The following is a 21,051-nucleotide window of genomic DNA, read 5'->3' as shown; positions in this document are numbered from 1 at the left end:
TAGGAAAGACCTCTAAGATCATCTGGTCCAACCTTTAACCTATACTACCATGTCCCCAAGCTCTACATCTACAGGTATTTTGAAGCCCTCCAGGGATGGTGACTCAACCACTTCCCTGGGCAGCCTGTTCCAATACTTCACAGACCTTTCAGTAATGAAATCTTTCCTATTATCCCACCTAAACCTCCCCAACCTACTTTCTGTGTTTAGCATCCTGGGATAGGTGAAGATATTCTAGGAAGAGAAAAGCTTGTAATGTTAACCAAAATTGGTCATAATGGCTTAGGTGTCCTGATCTACTTTATACTTTTTATTTTTTTTTTTTTCCTGGTACGTAGAACTTGAATTGTAAATAAAACACATGCTTTTAAAAATAAAAGGTTTTGAATGGTCAAATACTTGATAATACCAGAGAGGTACTATGCACAATAGTTAATTTTCTTCCAGTATCCCTTAGGAAACTTCTCTTTAGCTTATTTTGCATCCTTGACACCTGCTTTTCAGTGTAAATGGCTTTTCTCCGGAATCATGTCAGGTCTTTTTTGGAGTCACTGCCTGTCTCTCTCAGGTAAGAAGTGAACCATATTTCAGTCTACCCCAGAGTACGAACTGTGTGATGCTTTGGTTTTCTGAGGACAGTTTTTCTGTTGTGACTTTTTTTTCCTTGTGTGTTAGGTGAATTATCACCTAAAACAGCTTTTCACTGGAAAATAGTTTTTTTTTTTTTTTTCACTGAAAATGAAGACACAAACTCAATTGAAATTTGAATCAACAATATATCTTGAATTTATTTATCACCAGCAGCATGGTGATTCTAAGATGAAGAGTACAGTAGAGTATGAAATCTTTGCTCCTTGTTTTTAGTTTCTGTGTTAACAATATTCAGTGAATGTGCTGTACCTGCTTACGCACTGAAACCTTAACAGGGGTGTCAGTGAGTAAATATACGTGGAAATGGCTTCAGTGGTTTGTGTCTGTTTCTGTAGATCTGGGAGTAGTCTGATCTGTGTGTGTGTGTGTGTGCAGATGGACAGGATCAGGACCTAGGTGCCAGTGGTGTGTACGTGTGCTTTATACCTCTTAAATTATTCTGTAATGCTGTCATTAAATCTGAACGTTAATGGCTTAAACACACTTGGCTTTCTTGGCAGGGCTGAACACGAGTTGTTAGAAATAACAACACTTGATGTGTTTACGTAGGCTATTAATTTGGTCTGCTTGTTAAAATTCTATTGAATGAATCTAAACAGGTTGCCTAAGGTAATGAATAAATCTTGTTTGCTTGATCATTAACTTCTACTTCTTGTGAAAGGTGATGTCCTAGTGTTGAGTTTTACAGAAGTGAAGGACATTTGCCTCTATGCAGGTTAAAATGATTGTTCAATGTCTTTTTGTTGTCTTTGTCACCCTTTTTTCCTGTAACTTTCACGTTAATTTGGTACTTGGAAGTGCTGGGTAATTTATTAGCCAGATTTCCAAGTGCAATGTCAGGAATTGTACTAAAATTCTTGGAGTGGAGGCAGCTTGTTCACAGAAGTAAGAGACCTATTTACTTTCCTCTTAGGTTTCATCTGAAGACCGAAACACGCTGTGGGCTTTGATTACTTTTTATGGAGGGAATTGCCAGCTGAACCTAAATAAGAAGTGTACTCATTTGATTGTGCCTGAGCCAAAGGGGGTAAGAGTTTATTATGTGTACAGTTCTTCCTGGTGTAGCCCTCATTTTCCTTTGAATAATCAAAAATGTTCCTTCTCTGTGAAGTTAAGATCCTTAAGCTTGTTTGTTAGACTTGAACAGTTAAATTCACCACAATTATGCATTGCAGCTAATCAGTTGGTATTTATTTTCTGCATGGCTTTAAGCCTCATTAATTCAAAATATGTCCAATTTCAGGTTGTTATTTGTATGTCTGGTTGAATAAAGCGTGTTCTTTATTCTGTTTGTCCTAAACTAATTTGACATATCATAATCATGAATGATTGTGGTTTGTTTATCTGTAGCTAGAATCAGGGAAGAAAAATGAAAGCAACATAATTTAAAAATTGAGTGAAATGCCTTAGATGTTACATGGGGAAGGGAATTAAAGATAACTCGCAAGTCCCTCAACACTTCCCTCTTAAAGAGAGATGGTAGGATAAACGTGCACAGCATTCTTGCACAAGTTCTGATTGATAAAGTAGTCACGCTTCAAAACACTCGCTTTTAGGAAATCAAATGTTGCTGTCTTTCTACAAACAGAGAAACTGAATCAGAAAGCTGAGGTAGCTGGCTGAAGGCAGCACTGAGCCTCTAAGAACAAGCTTCTGTACTGCAGTGGCTCTGGTTATAATACTACTGAAACTTCCTGGTGTGTTCAGGTAGTCATCTTCCTGAAGAAGAAATACATTTGCAATTGGATTAGTCTGTTTATACCACTTAAATTTAAGCTCACTTAACAAAAATTTGCTTGGATTTTTTCTGGTTAATGCAGTGGATGCAGCGAGTTTTTGGTTTTACTTTGTGTTTTCTTTTTTCTCCTTTAATAGCATGAGAGCGTTTTCAATTGTTTGACCGACTAGCTCTAAGATCTACATAATGCCTCCTTAGATTAACATGTAAAACTTTGTCAAGTTTCCAATATTATTTCATGCAAACTTAATGTGTTACTGTTTCGCCAACAACCCTTCTAGTATTTCTAAGCTAATGTAAACCATCTAATATTAAGATAGAGAAAAACATATGGATAGTGGGATGTCATTAAACTCGTGTGTGGAATATGTAGGAAAGTGCTTTAGAATAAATCTTGGGCTGGTATTGGGAGGAGAGAAAGTTGCTTGTACAGTGAAGGCATGCTTTTCATTGCTTGTTTCATTTAAAACTTTAAATAAGAACTTATTTATTTTTAACTCCGTGATTTTTTGTCTGTAGAAGCTAAAGGGATGTACTGAACCATCCTAGTTGTCTGCCACAACAAAATGTAATGCTTGATAGAAGAGCTTTGCTAAAATGCAATTTTAATAGGCAATAGTATGATTTAAGGCAACACTTCTTCAATGTAAGCTTTTTAGAACAAAGGGTACTGTCTTAAGTTTGCCACTTGAATGGAAGAAAACACACTAGCATTTCATATCTTTAGGACGAAATAAATATCTTGTTTAATTTCCATAATCATTGAACAGGGACAGATTTATAGGATGATTACTTAAAATGCATCTGCACCTGCTGTTCCGACATAATACTACAAAGGAACCTGCAGCAGTTTGTAATGAGAAGAGTTTTGACACTAGTGAAAACTGAAATGATTGCTTTGACTAAACACAAGATGATAAAACAAGATTCTTAATAATTCTCGCCACAAAAAAAAGAATGAAAATTCATATCTGCAAATAAACTTGGTTTCGTCTGTAATCTCTTTATTGTGTATGAATGACAGTTTCATTGTAGGAAATAACTCCAGAGAATCATTAAATGAAATTAATTTCCTCTGAATGCTCTGGTTGTTAATTTATATTGTCTGACATACAAAGAAAATCCCAGCTCAATCGCTCTCAAATATTGGATCCTGAAATTAGTTTCAAATCTTATGCTGAAAGTTTTTTCACTGTTTTGATATTTGTGAGGAGTTTGTATCAAAGAAGACATTAGAATAAATGAAACATTCAACCTGTGTGTACTTCTGCTCAGTTAGGAAAAGAAATAGTGAAGTTCCCCTATTTCTACACATCATTAAACGGTGAAATGATAATGGGGAAGGAAGGGATAAAATTTTCTACCTTGTCAATATCATAACCTCTCAGTGAAATGGATTTAGCTAATATGAAATGTAACTTTCATGTTGAGGGCAACATTAGGGTTTGCAACTTCTGGGAAGGTGTATGGGAAGTACCCTGCTGCTTTCTGCTGTATATTCCTGCTGAAATTCATTCTTTCAGCGATCATCTCTTAAATATTCATCTCTGCTTTATTGTGAAATTCTCATTTTCCCTGAATGCTTTTTCATAATGTTTTATACTTCAGTGGAGCAAACATGAGTGTATTTAGGCTCACCTTAATATCTACTTTAAGAGCAGCTGCATCTGAGAATTTACTGTGACACTCCTGCTGGTGTTCTGAAAACTTTCTCAGGACCAAATATCTTTTTGAATCCTAAGTTTTAGAAGAATTTGAGTAATGGTGTTTTGGAAGTGAAGACTTCGTCTTCTGCATTTGTGTCTTCTGAGTCCATTGTATAGTAAATGTGGATCTTTTTTGTTTAAATCAGTTTGAACCTGTGGTGCCAGTAGCGTGGTCTGTCCTGCTGGTTCTGGAAGAGAGCAATTTGTCATTGAACAGTCTTTTGTGATCTGTTTGTCCATGCTCTAGTCAAGCCCCTCCAAAAGCTAGAGTGCTGTGGTTTTTGTTTGTTCTTTGTTTTTGTCTTTAAATTGAATGTTTTCATCTTTTTTCTTTTCCCCAGGAGAAATACGAATGTGCTTGTAAACATGATGTCATTAAAATTGTGACACCTGACTGGGTACTGGATTCTGTAGCTGATAAGTCTCGAAAAGAAGAGACTCCGTATCATCCTCGCTTAATTATATACGAGGAGGAAGAAGAGGAGGAGGAGGAAGAGGAGGAAGAAGCAGAAAATGAAGAGCAAGATTCTCAAAATGAAGCCAGTACTGATGAAAAATTATCCAGCCCAGCATCTTCTCGAGAAGGGTCGCCTTTGGGTGATCAGGTTTTCTCACCAAAATCTACTACTGCTGATAAGGCAAAAGGGGAACTGATGTTTGATGATTCTTCAGATTCTTCTCCGGAGAAGCAAGAGAGGAATTTGAATTGGACGCCAGCTGAAGTTCCCCAGGCATCCACAGCAAAGCGTAGGTTGCCTCAAGGGAAAGACTCCGGGTTAATTAATTTATGTGCCAATGTCCCGCCAGTGCCAGGGAATATCTTGCCTCCGGATATGAGAGGCAATTTGATGGCTTCGGTCCAAGGTGCCCAAAGTTCTGATCGACAAGAAATGATGGCTGCGTGGAGCCCGGCGGTGCGGACGTTAAGGAATATTACTAATAGTGCTGATATTCAGCAGATTAATAGACCGTCAAATGTAGCACATGTAAGTGTTGGATTTTTCATTTATAAGATATTGGACTTTTTATTAGGAACTAATGTGAGAATTTAAGTTTCCTTTTATTGTCCTCTGAATGTGCAAAGGATTAAAAGTTTTCTGCATTACTTAGATGTAGCCAAATTGGTAACCTCCTAATAATAAGTGACTTCATTCCTAGCGGGTTCACAGAAGTAATGCATGTGGAAAAAATGTTAAGAGTAAAGCCATGTTTCACTGTAGCTTGGTTTAGAGTTTCATGGTTTTTCAGTATTGATTTCTTTATAAGAGGGGGAAAAATGATTAATTTAAAGTAATTTGGCTAGTGCAGAAAACCTGATTACATAGCCTTCAAGCTTTATACTCAGTGCAAGGAATTATTAGTGGTATAAACACACCTAACTGTAAAATGGATTGTGCTCCCAGAAAGGTCAGTTCTATCCTGTTCTGTTCAGCTGGGCATTGTTAAGTTGTGGTACAGCATAGTCAGGACTGTGATGAACAAGTCTGAACTTGCAACTTTTTATGCCAGTCATAGTTGAAATAATTGTAGCTTTTATATTGAATTTATTTTTAGCAGAGACTAAAAATCAAGAGTGTGCACTGACATAACTTGCAGCATTAAAATCCTAAAAGGTTTATGGGAAGGGAGTGTGTGTGAGAGAAGTAGGTGCTGGTAAATGTTAGAGACAACTTTTACTTAGATAATTACACTGGGGCATTTATTTGGATGTTCACCTGAAGGTAAAACCTTCAAAGGTGCCTGAATACAAGCTTACAGCAAGTACTCTAAAGAAACACAAAAAGTAGAGTCATTTGGATTTCTTGTTTCTTTGTTTCCTATATCAAAAGGAAGTGCTGGCTTCCTTTTGAAACTGAGTCTTAGGTTCCTCTTCTCAGTGCCTTGAACTGTTGAAAGACTGAAACTTTGGGGTAAGGAATGAGCAGAATAGCCAAAACCCTGGTTGGCTGGCCAGTGCTTTCATGCCTAAACGTCACATCACCCACAACCTAGATGTTGCACTATAAAATCCTCTTTAGTGGCCTTGTATGGAAGTATTTTTGCATAAGTACTATTTATAGAGGTGCAAGGCAGTTGATGCAGGTGCTTTGGTTAGGCTTGGTTCTCTGGACTCAGAGAAGGGACTGACGGTAGTGTACAAGGACTGCTTTCAAGCACCCTATCCAGCTGCTGTGTGAGTTGCAGTGCTAGCTCCAGCATTTGGAGCTTTGCATCTCACGGCTGTGGATCTGCATCCTGGAGAGAGAAACGCTACTTCCACAGTTTTCTTCTTTTACCTTTTCTCTGTCTGGGTTAAGCTGCATTTTGGATCCTGCTTGGGTACCGTGCCTGGGTGGGTTCTGTGTCTTAGTGCCCAGTCTTTGAAAGTTGAACCAGAGATCTCTAGTGAATGGCAAAGTCTGCAGTAATAAGGCGTTTGCAGCTGCAGACATACTTTATGAATATAGCCCTAGGATACTTCTGAAAATTTTATCCCATTGTTTTGAAATACCTGTCCTGAAATTCCTGTAATTTTGACTTTTAGGACGCACAACAACAATCTCTCCTAATATTGAGTAACATCATCTCTCCTAATACTTAGCCACAGGGACATTCTTTGTGTCTGTTAATTTTTCGTTATTGAATGTTGATACTCTGTTTATACTTAAGATCACTGATGGGTGGAGCGTTGGTAATCATGACTGTAATGTATGCTGTACCAACAACATCAGAGTTGCATAAATGCAATCTGAGATGTTTGGAAGTGCACTGTAAGAACTTGAGTCACCTCCGATGAAGATCTGATGGACATCTGATGTGAGGAGGATACAGATAGTTAGCCTTGGGTCTTAGTGTCCACTCAGTGAATTATACACCAAAAAATGAAATGGAATTCCAGGTTACTTAAGCACTGAGCATAAACAAGATCTATTATTCTTCTCAAAAACTTCGTGCTGAGCTGTATGTTGGGATTCAGTTCTAAAAATGGGACTGAATATCCCTGGATTAGGTCAAGAGAATGAAAAGTTGAATTCAACTCCCATATTTCGAACAGTACTAATTAATGGAGGCATTATTAGCAATATTTAAGTGAAAGAAAACAAGGCTGCGGAACTAAACTTTGAAGTTGGTGTGCCAGCAGGGATGTAAAATGGGTATGGCAGTTGATTGAGTTGATTGATACAATTAGTGATGCAGTGTTAACAGTCATGATGCTATTTGAATGAATTACCAAGAATACAGGGATGGGTTTCAGTCTTAAATTTGTTAAAATGTGTATTGCATTTAATTAGACATGTAGCTTAATGCTTTTCTGTGTGCACGTCCTGTCTTTTCACTTCGAAAAAGCTATTAGCACTTGAGGATTTGCATTGAGCTCAGCAAATATTTAAGCATAAGTTTCTTTTCTTTTAAGAGAGAGATTTTCCCAGTAGTTGTTTAAATATTTTTAAAACTGAATGACAACAAAAAGATTACAAAACTAATCTTTGTTTTCTAGATATTACAATCACTTTCAGCACCTACAAAAAGTTTAGAACAACAAGTAAATCATAGCCAACAGGGACATCCAAACGCGGTGCTGTTTAGTCAAGTGAAACTAACACCAGAGACACATTTGTTACAGCAGACACATCAAGCACAGCAGCAACAGCACCATCCTCTTTTACATCTTCAACCTCAGCAACTTATGCAGCTACAACAGCAGCAGCAGCAGCAACCCCAGATCTCCCAGCAGTCCTTCCAGCAGCAACAGACTCACCAGTTTCCGCAGCAGCAGCAGCAGGTTCATCAGCAGCATCAGTTCGCACAGCAGCAGCTTCAGTTTCCGCAGCAGCAGTTGCATGCCCAGCAGCAGCTCCACCGTCCTCAGCAGCAGCTCCAGTTCCAACAGCAGCATGCTTTGCAACAGCAACTTCATCAGCTGCAGCAGCAGCAGCTCCAGCAGCAACAGTTGCAGCAGCTACAGCAACAGAACCTCCAGCAACAACAGCTGCAGCATCAGCAGCAGCAAATGCAGCAGCAGCAATTGCAGCAGCAGCACCTACAGAGGTTACACCAACAGCATCAGCAACAGCAAATGCAGAACCAGGCAGCACAACACTTAACTCAGACATCTCAAGCACTACAGCACCAGGTCGCAACCCAGCAGCAGCAACACCACCAGCAGCAACAGACACAACTGCAACAGCAGCCGCTCTTTGGGCATGATCCTGCAGTAGAAAGTTAGTAATACTGCTTCTGATCCTGGAGAAAATCTCTAATGACATGGCAGGATTTGGGCTAGAACATCAAAAAGTAGTGCTGTGTTTACAGTATGTTATTGGAGGACTTCAAAACTCCATTCATAGCTCAGGACCTGTTTTACTAAGTTTTATGCTGACAGGTGTAAGCTATAAATAAGGTGTCCAGAAATCTGAAAAGCACGAGAGCACTGAAAACTTTTTATTTTCAAATGTATGCTTTATGCTACTAGCATATAAATTGTACTGTGGAAATGTTAGTCTCTTCATGGCATAGTTTTATGTTTGTTTTTTTTTTTTCCTCTTTGAAAGAAAGAAAAGGGTAGGCTGGTAGGCTTTAAGAGGGGATAACAACTGTAAAGGTAGGTTAAATTCTGGAAATAGTAGTAAATTAATGAGGAGGGTTCAGTATCAGATAGCGATTGTCATAGTTGGCTTTGAATTCTGCCCATTCTAGTAGAACTGAAAGCTTTTTGACTATTTTGACTATTCCTAGATGATCTATGTAAAGGAGCGTGTGTCCTGTGATTTCCTTTGGTGTCCCTTTCTCCTACCCCTTTACCCAGCTCTTCCTCCAGCAAAACAAAAGAAAACAACAAAAAAAGACCCCAGGTTCCCCACAAATAGTGGGCCAAACTGTGCCTTTAGACATCACTGTCAGCTTTGAGATTTTGGATCCTGTTTTCTCCAAGAAAAAGCTAGCTTCAAAATTAAATGTGCTTTATAATTTGGTAATAGCGAAGATGAGTGTAGTGACTATGTTTTGAAATGAAACTTTCAGAGCTTTAAGTTTTTATTTTTCTTCTCCTTTATGTGCCAAACTATTCCAGTTCCAGAAGAATATTTCCTGCTGGGCTGTGTCTTTGCAATTGCTGATTACCCAGAACAGATGTCTGATAAACAGCTGCTAGCAACCTGGAAACGGGTAAGATTCTGCTGTATTTCCAAAAAACGATGATAACCTTACTCTCACAGTAACTAAATCCTAAAAGGAACGATTGGAAGTATTGTTCACTTTTCTTTAGGTATCATTTTGTTTAATGTTTATATTATGACTAGGGAAAAAAAGAAACGTTACTCAACTAAGGCTGACTAGAAAAAGTAGTAAATGCTTCAGACATGCAGCCAGGTTGAATTAGGTCTTTAGCCAGAACATTAACTAAAAAAGCTGTAACGTTAAGTGTTTCCCAACTATTTATGCTTTTAATCAGGCAACAGTAGTACAGCAAATGTAATACAGCATTGCTTTCTATCTTTAACTTAATAGTATTAAAAGACTGTTTTTTGCATAGAATTTTGGCGTTTAGTAGGCTGTGAGGTATCCACCTGAGTGAATAAGATGAAGGAATAGAGTGTTTCTATTTTTTGCCAACTTCTATTTTTCAGAAAAATCTGATTGTATCCTTTCCTAAATGAGAGGACTTTGATGTTCTTCAGAAACTTCTGATGGATTTTATAGTTGAATTTTCCCAACAGTTTTGCATAATCAAGTAAGCTGTTGACATTTTTAACAGCACTTGTGTTTATTGCTGAGATAGAATTGAATGGTTTATGAGAAATCGTTTAATAGTTATTCTGCAAAAATAAAAAACAAAGTTATTTTTGTTTATATATCTTTATTTTATTTTTTTTTCTTGCATCTTAAAAAGTTACACTTTTTGTGGTTCAATGAAAAGGTGCATACTTAATTTTGTTTTCTTTTTTTTTTTTTTTTTCCCCAAAAATTCTTAAGCTACATAACAAACCTTTTTTTTTGGGGGGGTAACTCTTCAGTGAAATGGTACAGTCTTCTAAACAGTAGACGTTGATTTCAGACTGTTTGTTTCTTAGGGTAATTTTATAATTGTTATATATATTACAAGCTTTAATTTGGTTCTCTTACCAGATCATTCAAGCACATGGTGGGACAGTGGACCCTACACTTACAAGCAGATGCACACATCTTCTCTGTGAAAGCCAAGTCAGTAACATGTATGCTCAGGTAAGCAAACCAGTACCGTATTCATGCATGCTTTCATTGCCTTACTGGAAAGGTAAGGGTTTTTTTCTGCAATACTCCATGCTTTGATTATATTTTTTTTTTTTCCACTATGTGCTTTTAAAATCATTTGTAGTTTACAGTACAACAGACTTTCATAATACATGTTTCATAATTCATGTAGTAGGTTTATCCCAGAGAACACTAAGGAAGATGCTGTCAGAAACAGGATCATGACAATGTTGAGGAGGAGCAAACAGTCATTAAAACAGAAGCTTTGTATTTTAGAAAGTCTAAAATAAAATAAAGATGTGTTTCAGTTTTAAAAATCTGTGCATGTCTTCATAGGCTTTAAGAGAAAGGAAGAGGTGCATAACAGCACATTGGCTGAACTCAATCTTGAAGAAGAAGAAAATGGTACCACCTCATCGAGCCCTTCACTTCCCAGTGGCATTTCCACCAGGAGGAAAGCCATGCTCTCAACATGTAAGGAAAAAACTTATTTCTAAAGAACGTTTGTTTCATTACATGAGCGATATTAAAACATAGCTGGAAAGTACGTACCCAAAGCAAAATGCATATTTATTTTGTCAACTGAAGAAGAGCTTCTCTTAATCTTAAAGCCCTGTGTTGGTATGGGGCATACTACCAGGCGATTCAGAGTGCTTTGCAAGTCTTGCTGAATTCTGAAAGCTAAATATTAAAACGTGAGTTTGGTTATTATTCTCTTAAAGAAACTGAGGTAAAAATGAGTACTCAAGACATGAGTTATCCATAACAATATGACGGGAATCCAAGCCTTTTAGTTCTTAAAAGTACATCTAATATTTTATACTTCTTGACACTAACACAATATCAAGAGGTTTTTTGAGTATTTTTTTTATTTTTCTCAGTCAATACCTACCAAAGTTTGGACCAGATGATCTTAGAGGTCTTTTCCAACCGAAATGATTCTATGAAATACCAGAGAAGGAACCTTGTTCTGTTAGTCAGAAAAAAGGAGGTCACAGTTCCAGTAGTCTGTGTTTTGGCATGTAACGAGGAGAGCTGGGAAAGTGGAAAGCTGTGGGGTGAAAAAATAAACTTGAAGCTGAATGAGACGTTTCTTGACTGAAATACAATGCAACATAAATCAAGATGCCAAACTATGTCTTGGCACTGGATCTTTGTCTTGAGTGCAGGCATAACAGATGACAGCCTTAGTACCAGCCTTTTCTTAAAGACATGAAAAGAAACAGGGTTGGTGAAAATAGACTATAACAGTGTGCATGTGAACACAGTGGTTAACATAGTTTATTATTAACAACAAAATCACAGTTGTCGCTTTTTAAATAAAAGGAAAGAACAGTGAAAATGAAAACTTTGTGAGACTGAGGATAAGAAAGGAAGATACAGAATTACCATTTTGCTACCTGTGATCAGCTGGGACAGTTTATTCAGCTTCATGGCAGGTTAGAGCAGAGCACTTAGAAATTTTTAAAAGGAGAGTAGGGGAAGTAAGTGTAAACATTTGCAACAATATAAACAGCAGCAGAAGACAGGTTAAAGATGTGTGGGAAGAAAACTAGATGGGAGCTTTTTCATAGTAAGACTTTGTAAATAACGAAAAGTTGACCAGCAGAATGAAAATAGTTCTGACTTGGGAAGAATCAGTGCCAGAAACATGGCATTTTATGTATAAACAAGCCAGCCTTTGATTGTAGTTTATATATCTTACAAGCCATGTTATGTATCCTACAGTGCCTGTGTACCATAGCTAAGATGCTCTATGTTTCATAGTAATGTAAAAAAAGGTAGTAAGAGAAAATTTTCAACAGAAGCGCTTAGTAAATGCTATCTACTTTCAGTTATACCTACGTCTTTCTTTCTGTAGATAATCTCTGTGACAGGATTTGTTGATAGTGACAGAGATGACCTCAAACTAATGGCCTACCTAGCAGGTGCTAAGTACACGGGCTATCTGTGCCGCAGCAACACAGTTCTCATCTGCAAAGAGTAAGTGGTTTATCTCCACGGTGCTCACGTTCTCAGCTGCCTGTTGCCACTTAGTGTGTTTCTCAATGTGGAGTGCTCGTTACATCTCATTAAGAATGTTTAATCATTTTTGCGATTTGATAGCATTAAACTTTATGATGTTGTTTATTGAGCTAAATTACTGCACACTTACGTCTTAAATTTGGCCTACTGAAGACAGGCAAAAGAGAAGTCATTGCTTGTTTCACTCTTTGAGATTATTTTGTAAGTGATGCTGACTGCTGCATCATCTGTAAAATCTATTGGGGTGGGGAAGGAGTAATTGTTTTTAAAATGTTGGGGGAGGGAAAATTGAATTAAATCCAGGTCTAATCTGATTCCATTTGGACGCAAGTTTTCCCTGAATTGACTTTGCTTGTGCTAGCATACAGAGCAAAAGTTTTTTCTGAGTATTTTCTTTCTCTATCACAGTTAACAACAATTAGACCAACACAGAAATACTGGTATTTAAAGTTTCTTAGTATAAATGCTATTTTACCTGTTTTATCAAATATTTTTTTTCCTCATCTCTGAATATTAAGACCCAGTGGCTTGAAGTATGAGAAAGCCAAAGAGTGGAGAATACCCTGTGTAAATGCACAATGGCTCTGTGACATACTGCTAGGAAACTTTGAAGCTTTACGGCAGATACAGCACAGCCGCTATACAGTATTCAGTCTTCAAGATCCACTTTCTCCTAGTCAACATCTAGTTCTCAACCTTCTGGGTAAGAATTCCAGTCCCCAAATCCTGTGTTCTGTAGCACTTACATATGTACCTGTTTAATCAATAGAAGCGTTGTGTGTTCTGTCGTAAATAATTCTGCCGTGGTTTCACTTCTGTTGTATTCTTCACTTCCTAGATTCTTGGAGAGTTCCACTGAAGGTATCACCAGAACTTCTAATGGTATGTTGAATTCTGCACAGCTGTTTTTGTCAGATTACTGCTTAGTGTTTCTAATGGTTGAACACATGTGCTATATGGTGTGCACAACATGCCAGAGGGGACACACACAAACCATCCATGTGCTTCAGGCTAGTGTTCTATAAATCTGAGAAATAATCTTTTACAGAACTAATAAACTGCATGATATTATATAAAATCAAGTTTCTTTTCTTGGGATTGTGTATCACTCTTTGATTTTAAAGAAACAGGCCATATAATGTTTTTAAGGTATAAAGCACTCAAAATCAGAAATAAGTTTGTTAGAATCTTGGCTACAATTTTAAATAGAATAGGTAACACAGCTTAAGGGTTGAGAGTACTTTGTACTTCACCTCAGTCCATTTGTATACTCTTCAGAAAACAGAAGCTTAATAACTCTCATAATTGAATGTTCAGATCCAATATAAAAGTATTAGTACAATTTAATTAGTACAATTTTTGAACCTGAAGTTCAAAACAGTCTTCTTTTTATAGACCCCTGTGAAATTGTCTTACTCTCTTAGGTAGCTTTTTTAAAACAAAACAACAAGTTTTGTGAGAGTCATATTTCCTTGGAGAAGGATGCATTCTGTTAGTGGTTCACAAATACTTGAAGAGATTTTGTATGTGCTATTATTAGTAGTATTTAAAATAGCTTTTTCACTAGCTCATTTTTGGATTTGTTACCTCCAGCCCTTGAGCTTTCAGTGTTTGAGCTCATCTTAAAATTGGGCATCTGCATTTTTACTGTGGTCCAGTCGGACCAGTGATGGTCTGTTTTTTTTTTTTTTGCTTACACAGCAAATGCAGAGAACTAAGGGGTCAAAAAGCTTAATTTAAGTACGTCCCTTTCAATATTTACTGTATAGGAACATTTATTTTCCATGTGTATTTAGAATTTTGTAATTTAGATCGGAAGAGACCTCTGAAGTTAATATTGTCCAGCTTCCTTTGGGACACCTACATACGAACAAGGTGATTTGGTAACAGAAAACACTGGGCATGTGAAAGGGTCAGATGAGGTACTTCACTGCCTTCTACAGCAGACAGTTCTTTCCATCTTGAGATTTAAAGTTTGGGGTCCTCATGTGAGGACATCTGCCTGTCAGATGGTGTTGATGCAATTTACTTTTTGCATTTTCATAGTGTAGTTGGAACATCTGTCAAGAAGAAAGTGCTTGAGCTTTTCTTCCCAGCTGCTTTTACTAGTGATTGTCTAGCATAAGACTACAGGTTTCTGAGAGTGGGGAGCAAACCCCCATGGGGGACTGAGCTAGTACAGAGGAAAAAGGAGTGTCTATGCAGCGAATACCTGAGCATCCACTGGAGCTTCTGTTTCTGTAAATAGGGAACTTGAGGTTTTAAAATACAGGTGCTGCTATTTTCTGTTGATAGAAAATATTTCTGTTGATATATAAGTTCCTGGAAGACTACTGTAGCCTTCATGTATTTAACAAATACACAGGGTTTTCAGTCTCATTTATTTCTTTGTTTTTTCAAGTAATGCTAATCAGCTTTATTTAAAAGGGAGAAAAACGTTTGGCATTCAGTTAAATGGTTGTATAACTTTGTGGAGAAGCTTTGGTTAGTGCTCAGCTTTGCTATTGAGTCAGCTGTGTAAGCAGTCACTGCACCAGTACACATTTGGCAGTACATCCTTCTCATTTGTGTATTTTTTAAAGTATAGTCTTAGAACATTGGTGCACAGTTGTCCTGCTTTAAAGTCAAAATAGGGTTCTATGCTCAAATCAGATGTAAACATGTAGATGCTCTAATTTCAGGGTGTGAGGTTGCCTTTGAAACCAAAGCAAAATGAACCCAGTCTTCAGCCATCTTCCAAAAGAGCACGGTAAGAACAATCAGTGCCAACAGTCCTTAATTTACCTTTCCACAGAACAGTCATTTGCCCATCAGCCTGGTTTGATCCTGTACCCTGCTAATTGCAATAACTAGCAAGATTTTTTGCATATTGCCAGCTACTCAAGTGGCAGGAATAGAAGAATGAAAATGGAGTAGTAAGAGAACACGGAGACAACAGAGTTGGGAGAAAATGTTCTGTTCTCAGCATAACAGTTCTTCATCCGGAACACTGATCCTGCCTAATTCTCATTCATCTGAGCATTTTTATTGCTAAAAGTTGCAGAGAGTGAGTTTATCTGCTTTTTAAAAAATGACTTCAGGCCCAAACTTCACATTCTGCTGTATTTCATGTATCTTGTAGGATTGAAGACCTACCACCACCTACTAAAAAGCTCACCCCAGAGTTGACACCGATGGTACTCTTCACAGGATTTGAGCCTATGCAAGTTCAACAGTACATCAAGGTGACTTTTTTTTTCCCACTTAACTTCATGTGAACTACATGGATTTTTTTTTATTTTTTATTTTATTTTTTCATGGACATTGAGTTCTTACAAAGTAAGGCTTGATTAGCCTGTATCTAATAGGATGGATAAAAACCTACACTTAATGGGGCTGAGATCAGTCATTTATGTGGACTGAGTTTTATTTGATAACTGTTCTGCTGTAGTGTACTTCCTGCTTCTCTGCTACTGTTCTTTGTTCCGTAAGATGGTTTTAAAAGGCAAAGAGGCCCGCCCCTTACACTTTTTTTTTTTTTTTTTTTTAATAAGTGAACTTCATGTCCAAATTTAGGTGAGGAAAGTAGTGATTGTTGTGCTGGGTAAAACTCGAGCTGCTTCAAGTGTTATTATCTGTTGTTATCTGTGATGCCAAATGTTTTGAAGGAAGTTGATGACAAAGCTTATGGCAGGCATGAGATAATGTGTTCCCAGGGAGATTTTGTTCTGTTCCCTAATAAATCTCTCCCAGAACTTACCTCTAAATAATTTATAACGTTCTTTTAATGATATAAAAATCCAGTCATTCCTTGAACCTTAATAAGAGCTAAATATTTGGTCAAAAAGAAGAAATTTTCATTTATTTGTCACATATTGGCTGAGGTTTGTGGCACAGTGTTACTGTTTGTTTGTTTGTTTTTTTAACTGCTGACTTCAGTAGGACATGAAAGATCCTGCCACTTGTGCCTACTCCAGTTAATCGAAAGTAAAGGAGGACTAGTTTGGGTCTACTATGCTTCTTAGGAACATGCATCGCTTAGACATTCTCCAAATAACCTAATTTCTTTATTATACCGAGGGTTGTTTTTAAAGTAGTTGGAATCCGTAGTCTTTTTCCCTTAAAATGTTTGCATTTCAAGCTTGATTTTTAATATTTTGAAATGTAAATTATTTTTCTGTATATCTCAGTAAAGTTCCAGTGACAGCTCCTTATTTTGTCACATTGGTACCAGGTTTATTATACAAAGAATCAAAGAATCTGATTTTGTTACAGCTATGGCTCACAAGCACATAAATAAATTTCAGCCTCAAGTCTTGTGAATTTGGACCAAACTTAGCTGTGATGATACCATTAAGATTTTTCAGAGTTTGAATACCTTCCTGGGGCTGGATACTTCCCATTTTCTTGAGCTGGAGGGGTAGTCTCTTCTGTATACCCAAAGGGCTCCTTAAGCATTAGAGAAGAAATCTTACAAGATCTGCGCTCATAGCAACACAGTGTTTGAGGTGAACATGTGTTAAGGATGAAAATAACAGCTTTTGCCTTTTGTAGGTGTACAAGTTTAGTATTCACAATGTGTTTATGCATACCCTTCAGGAGATAAAGAGTGAAGAGGTTCAGTGTCACGGAGTAGTGCTTTTGTGTATCACCTTGATGCAAACCAGCACTTAGTCAGCACAGTAAGAAAGAATTGAAAACGTTGTCCCTGTGTATCCTACTACTTTGTTGTTCCTACAGCAGTGGCGTACAGAGGGAAGCCAGAGATCTTCCTGGGCTTCTAATACATGCAGTAGGCCTCTTGTTTTGGTGACTTCAGATGATTGCTGTACTAAAAACACCACAGTGTGTTAAATATTTATGCTTTAAAATAGTTCTTTCTGATTTTTAATTTATTCAAACAAAATATTTATAAAAATCAGTAATATGTAGCGCATAAATAGTGAAGCTGTCCAAGTACTTTTGGATGTTTTCATTGCTAAATTTTTTTGTCAGAGGAAGCACTCTAATTCCTTCTATAATTTGATATGCCTTACCAGTTGATCAATTGTGTTATTAATGCTGTCAGATAATGATTTATATCTTAGTTGACAAGCTGCCAACTGTGATGAGACAGTTTGGGTAGGGTAGTTTAAACCTAGGAAAAAATGATAGTTAACACCATCTAAAATGCATAGGTAACAATGCATAGAGATCTAATGTATTTAAAGAATATATGTTCTTCAAAGAAAAAATATTATCGTGAAAAAAAGAGTAGCAAAATCAAGTTTACTGTAGCTACAGTGTATATTATACCTTCCATAGAGGAAAAGAGCAAAATTATTAAATTTTCTGCCTATTCAGGCTTGATAGCATGTTTCAGTTCAAAAAAAAAAAAAAAATTGTATCTTAAGGTTATTTTATTATTTAAATAAAATAAAGCTGCAGACTCAGAATGTAGCTCTCACTCTAGCCAGATGAGGTGTGTCTGGAAATACCTGGGTTTTCCATGGCAGTAAATTCTGCCCTTTAATCAGTTTTAATAAAGGAATTACTGTAATGTGAAACTCTCCTATGTTTGCTGTTTCATTAGGAGCTTAATTTTAAACTGTTATCATTCCACTTTTTTTTTTTTTTCTTCTTACAATTTATACAGGACTGTTTCATTCTGATCTGTATTTTGCATAACTTTCAGAAACTGTATATCCTGGGAGGCGAAGTAGCAGAATCAGCCCAGAAATGCACCCACCTCGTTGCCAGTAAAGTGACCCGCACTGTCAAGTTCCTGACAGCAATTTCTGTAGTCAAGCACATAGTCACTCCGGAGTGGTTAGAAGAGTGCTTCAAATGCCAGAAGTTTGTTGGTAAGTTGAACTGGTACCTACAGTAAACTTAAGGCTGGTTGATTTAGGTGTGTGAATATAGCCTAAGTATTGCTTTGACTTCAATTTTCATGTCTCTTGCCAGTTTTCTAAAGAGTTCAGTTTTACAAAACACAGATTTTAAAGTCTGCAGCAAGTCTGACCTCTATAGTTCATAACCCACGGAGAATTAAGTATAAAGTTTAAACAATTACTCTAGCAGATAGTTTGTATTTCATTTGTGGTAGAAGGCTATGTTGGCATGGTTAAATAAAGCTGTTACAAGAAGAAATGATGTATACATTTTCACTAAGTTCTTGTTCCTCTATAACATTATGTTGCACATAATTTTCATTTGATTTAATCCAGTTTCTTTCCATTAAGGAAAGTAAAAAAAAATAAAAAATAAAAAAATAAAAAATAAAGACACTGCTTTAGAGTGGTTAATAAATAGTTGGATGTTGTTAAGCAGTCTGTCTCTCTGATGTAGCCATTTATAGATCTTATCTGTGATTACTTTTTAAGCCCCAAATGTTTTTGCTTTCAGTAATTCTTCTAAAATATAAATTGTAAAGAACTAAGCCACTGTTGGAAATGCATACAAGAATTCATTTAAATAATAAAACAAATTAATTTAGTTCTGCAACTGTGTTGGAATATATCAACTTTATTTTTGCACTTCTCTGTTGACAGCTGAAAATAACAAAAGAGATGGTTTAGGTTGATTTGACAAGGAAGCTGGGTCTGAAGAAAATCTTTTTAAAGGCTGATTACTTGTTTTATGATTGTTTTATGCTTTTTATGTAATTTGTTTGAAAGGAGCAAACTAAATTGCTGCCTAACCATCACAAAGATTTAAATCAGTGGATAATTAACCAATAAATTAGCAAACATTTTTATTAATCTGGAGACGGCAACGTGCTTGGTTCAGCATCAGTGAACTGAAAAATCAATCCATTTGAAAGCTATTAGCAGATAAATAAAGCCTGGGGATTTATAAGAACGACTGTTTTGATCTAGTACTTGAAATACTTCACTTGTCTACTGAAATTTAGTAGATCTGTAGTTAATAGGCTGCCTTCACTTTTATACATGGTGCAACGACGGAAAACACAGCAATTGTTTGGAAAAATCGTCCCATTGATAATCTATTTTTTATAGAAAAGTACAAATACCATCTCTTGTAAGTTGTCAAAATTGTGTTTGGGAAGACGAGTTCTCCGTACAATATTTTTTTTTCTCCTTAAACTTAGACGCTTTGAGCTAAATCTAATTTGGAAAGATTTTTAACCTGCCTTTTTGTGAAACAGCAAAGCTAAGGCCAAAATCCCATCCCGAATTAAAAGTAAAGTCAGCTGAGTAACAGGAAAAAGGGAAATAGGTTGAAAGTTTGCTCTGTTAATGCTGCATGGGGTCTTGGTGACAGTTTCTGGGTAAGTTGCACCAGTAAGTTAGAAAAGCAGACTTTATGGGACAGTGGCTGTTGCTGGATATGCAATTGTATAACACAACTTTATTCTCCAAGTAATGGTGGGTCATCCTCACAAGGAGCCTAACAGAAGGGGTACTATCATTATGTAAAACCTGTGTTCACCATTTAGACTCAATCTGCCACCAGTGTCTTCTAATCAGATTAGCTGCTATATTATGCTGCTGTTTTTGTCTTTCTTGTCTTAACATTTCTTGTCTTTTTCAGACGAGCAGAACTTCGTGCTGCGGGATGCTGAAGCTGAGGTGCTTTTCTGCTTTAGTTTAGAAGAGTCCCTAAAGAGAGCACAAGTGGCTCCCCTGTTCAAGGTACACAGTTTAAGAAAGGCATTTAAATGCTTGAAGCTTTTCAACCTACTTTTTTCAGCACTGGGACAGCAGCAGCTTTTGTAGCTCAGGACAATAAAACAGTCTAGCATATAACACATACTATTTATTAGAAATTTTGGTTTTGTCTTAATGCAGATTTCCTACATAAGCATTTTTGGGATGCGTCTGAGTGACTGGATCCTGTACATGGGAATAAAATGTGCTCAGTGTATAAAACCAGTATTTGTTCTTTTACAAAATGCCAATTACAGAGAGCACTTTTTTTTTTTCCCCCTGAATTTCCTGGTGTTTAAAGCACTTGCCTCAAAAAATGGGAGCTGAGAGTGTGCATTTCAACCTCAGGAAGTTTAACTCTGATTTTCCTTGAATAATGCACTTAGCACCAGACAGTTTGCTAGGATTATGCATGGTGGTTTTCATGCCTCCGACTGAATTTACGCCGCTTTGCGGAGAGGTATGTGAAAATATAAGTTGCTAGAGATTCGTCAGCCTAATTGAATTGGAGTCTTTCTTGAGGCAAACCACCTAAAAATGTATTTTCACAGCCTGTAATGAATAGGCATCTTTGTGTTTTATTAAATCTAAGTGTTACATTTCACTCAGTTTTACAGTCTAGCAAGTCTTGCAGTTTAGCAAGAACTTCTTTATACCTAGCTGCTAAACACAGAGATAATCTACTTTGTGATCTGTTCACCTATATCAGTCTCAATCAAGTAGCATTCTTTTTAGTCACGAGGTAATGTATGTAATTAATGTATTATGATGTTAATTTTAAAAATGAAAGCTTTAATTAAAAGAACTAAAAGCTTTTTTTGCAGCCCTCTAGGCATCCCTGTACTTGAAGAAGCATTATTGTTCTTGCATGTCTTGCCAAGTTGCAGTTAATATATATGTGTATATATATATTTTAATTGTAGTTTAACCAGTGGTCATTTGATGGTTTCATGGTTGTTATTTTAAGGGTTATGAAATAGGCATACCCAAATTAGTCAAATTTATCAAAACTGCAGATTTATCCCTCCAGGGAAAGCAGATCAGTGGTAATTACAGACAGCTCATCAACTGTTGGACTTCTTGCTATAGG

The 21,051-nt window shown here is 36.8% G+C and overlaps 1 protein-coding gene across 1 annotated transcript in view; it reads left to right on the top strand.

The window, feature by feature from the left end:
• The window catches only part of PAXIP1 (PAX interacting protein 1), a 34,435-nt gene that overhangs the window by 9,653 nt on the left and 3,731 nt on the right, over positions 1-21,051 (top strand). The window contains exons 4-17 of the mRNA XM_084283078.1: positions 505-568; positions 1,565-1,678; positions 4,437-5,081; positions 7,574-8,297; positions 9,146-9,240; positions 10,201-10,296; positions 10,642-10,779; positions 12,167-12,288; positions 12,849-13,033; positions 13,169-13,212; positions 15,012-15,079; positions 15,452-15,554; positions 17,984-18,152; positions 19,846-19,946. Coding sequence (XP_084139204.1) covers positions 505-568; positions 1,565-1,678; positions 4,437-5,081; positions 7,574-8,297; positions 9,146-9,240; positions 10,201-10,296; positions 10,642-10,779; positions 12,167-12,288; positions 12,849-13,033; positions 13,169-13,212; positions 15,012-15,079; positions 15,452-15,554; positions 17,984-18,152; positions 19,846-19,946 — 2,668 coding nt within the window. The remainder of the gene's footprint in view (positions 1-504; positions 569-1,564; positions 1,679-4,436; positions 5,082-7,573; positions 8,298-9,145; positions 9,241-10,200; positions 10,297-10,641; positions 10,780-12,166; positions 12,289-12,848; positions 13,034-13,168; positions 13,213-15,011; positions 15,080-15,451; positions 15,555-17,983; positions 18,153-19,845; positions 19,947-21,051) is intronic.

This window comes from Netta rufina (genome assembly GCF_964035555.1).
Source record: "Netta rufina genome assembly, chromosome: 2".
NCBI classification, from domain to species: domain Eukaryota; kingdom Metazoa; phylum Chordata; class Aves; order Anseriformes; family Anatidae; genus Netta; species Netta rufina.
Note: the sequence above shows the minus strand (reverse complement) of the source record. Positions and strands in the feature narration are given on the sequence as shown.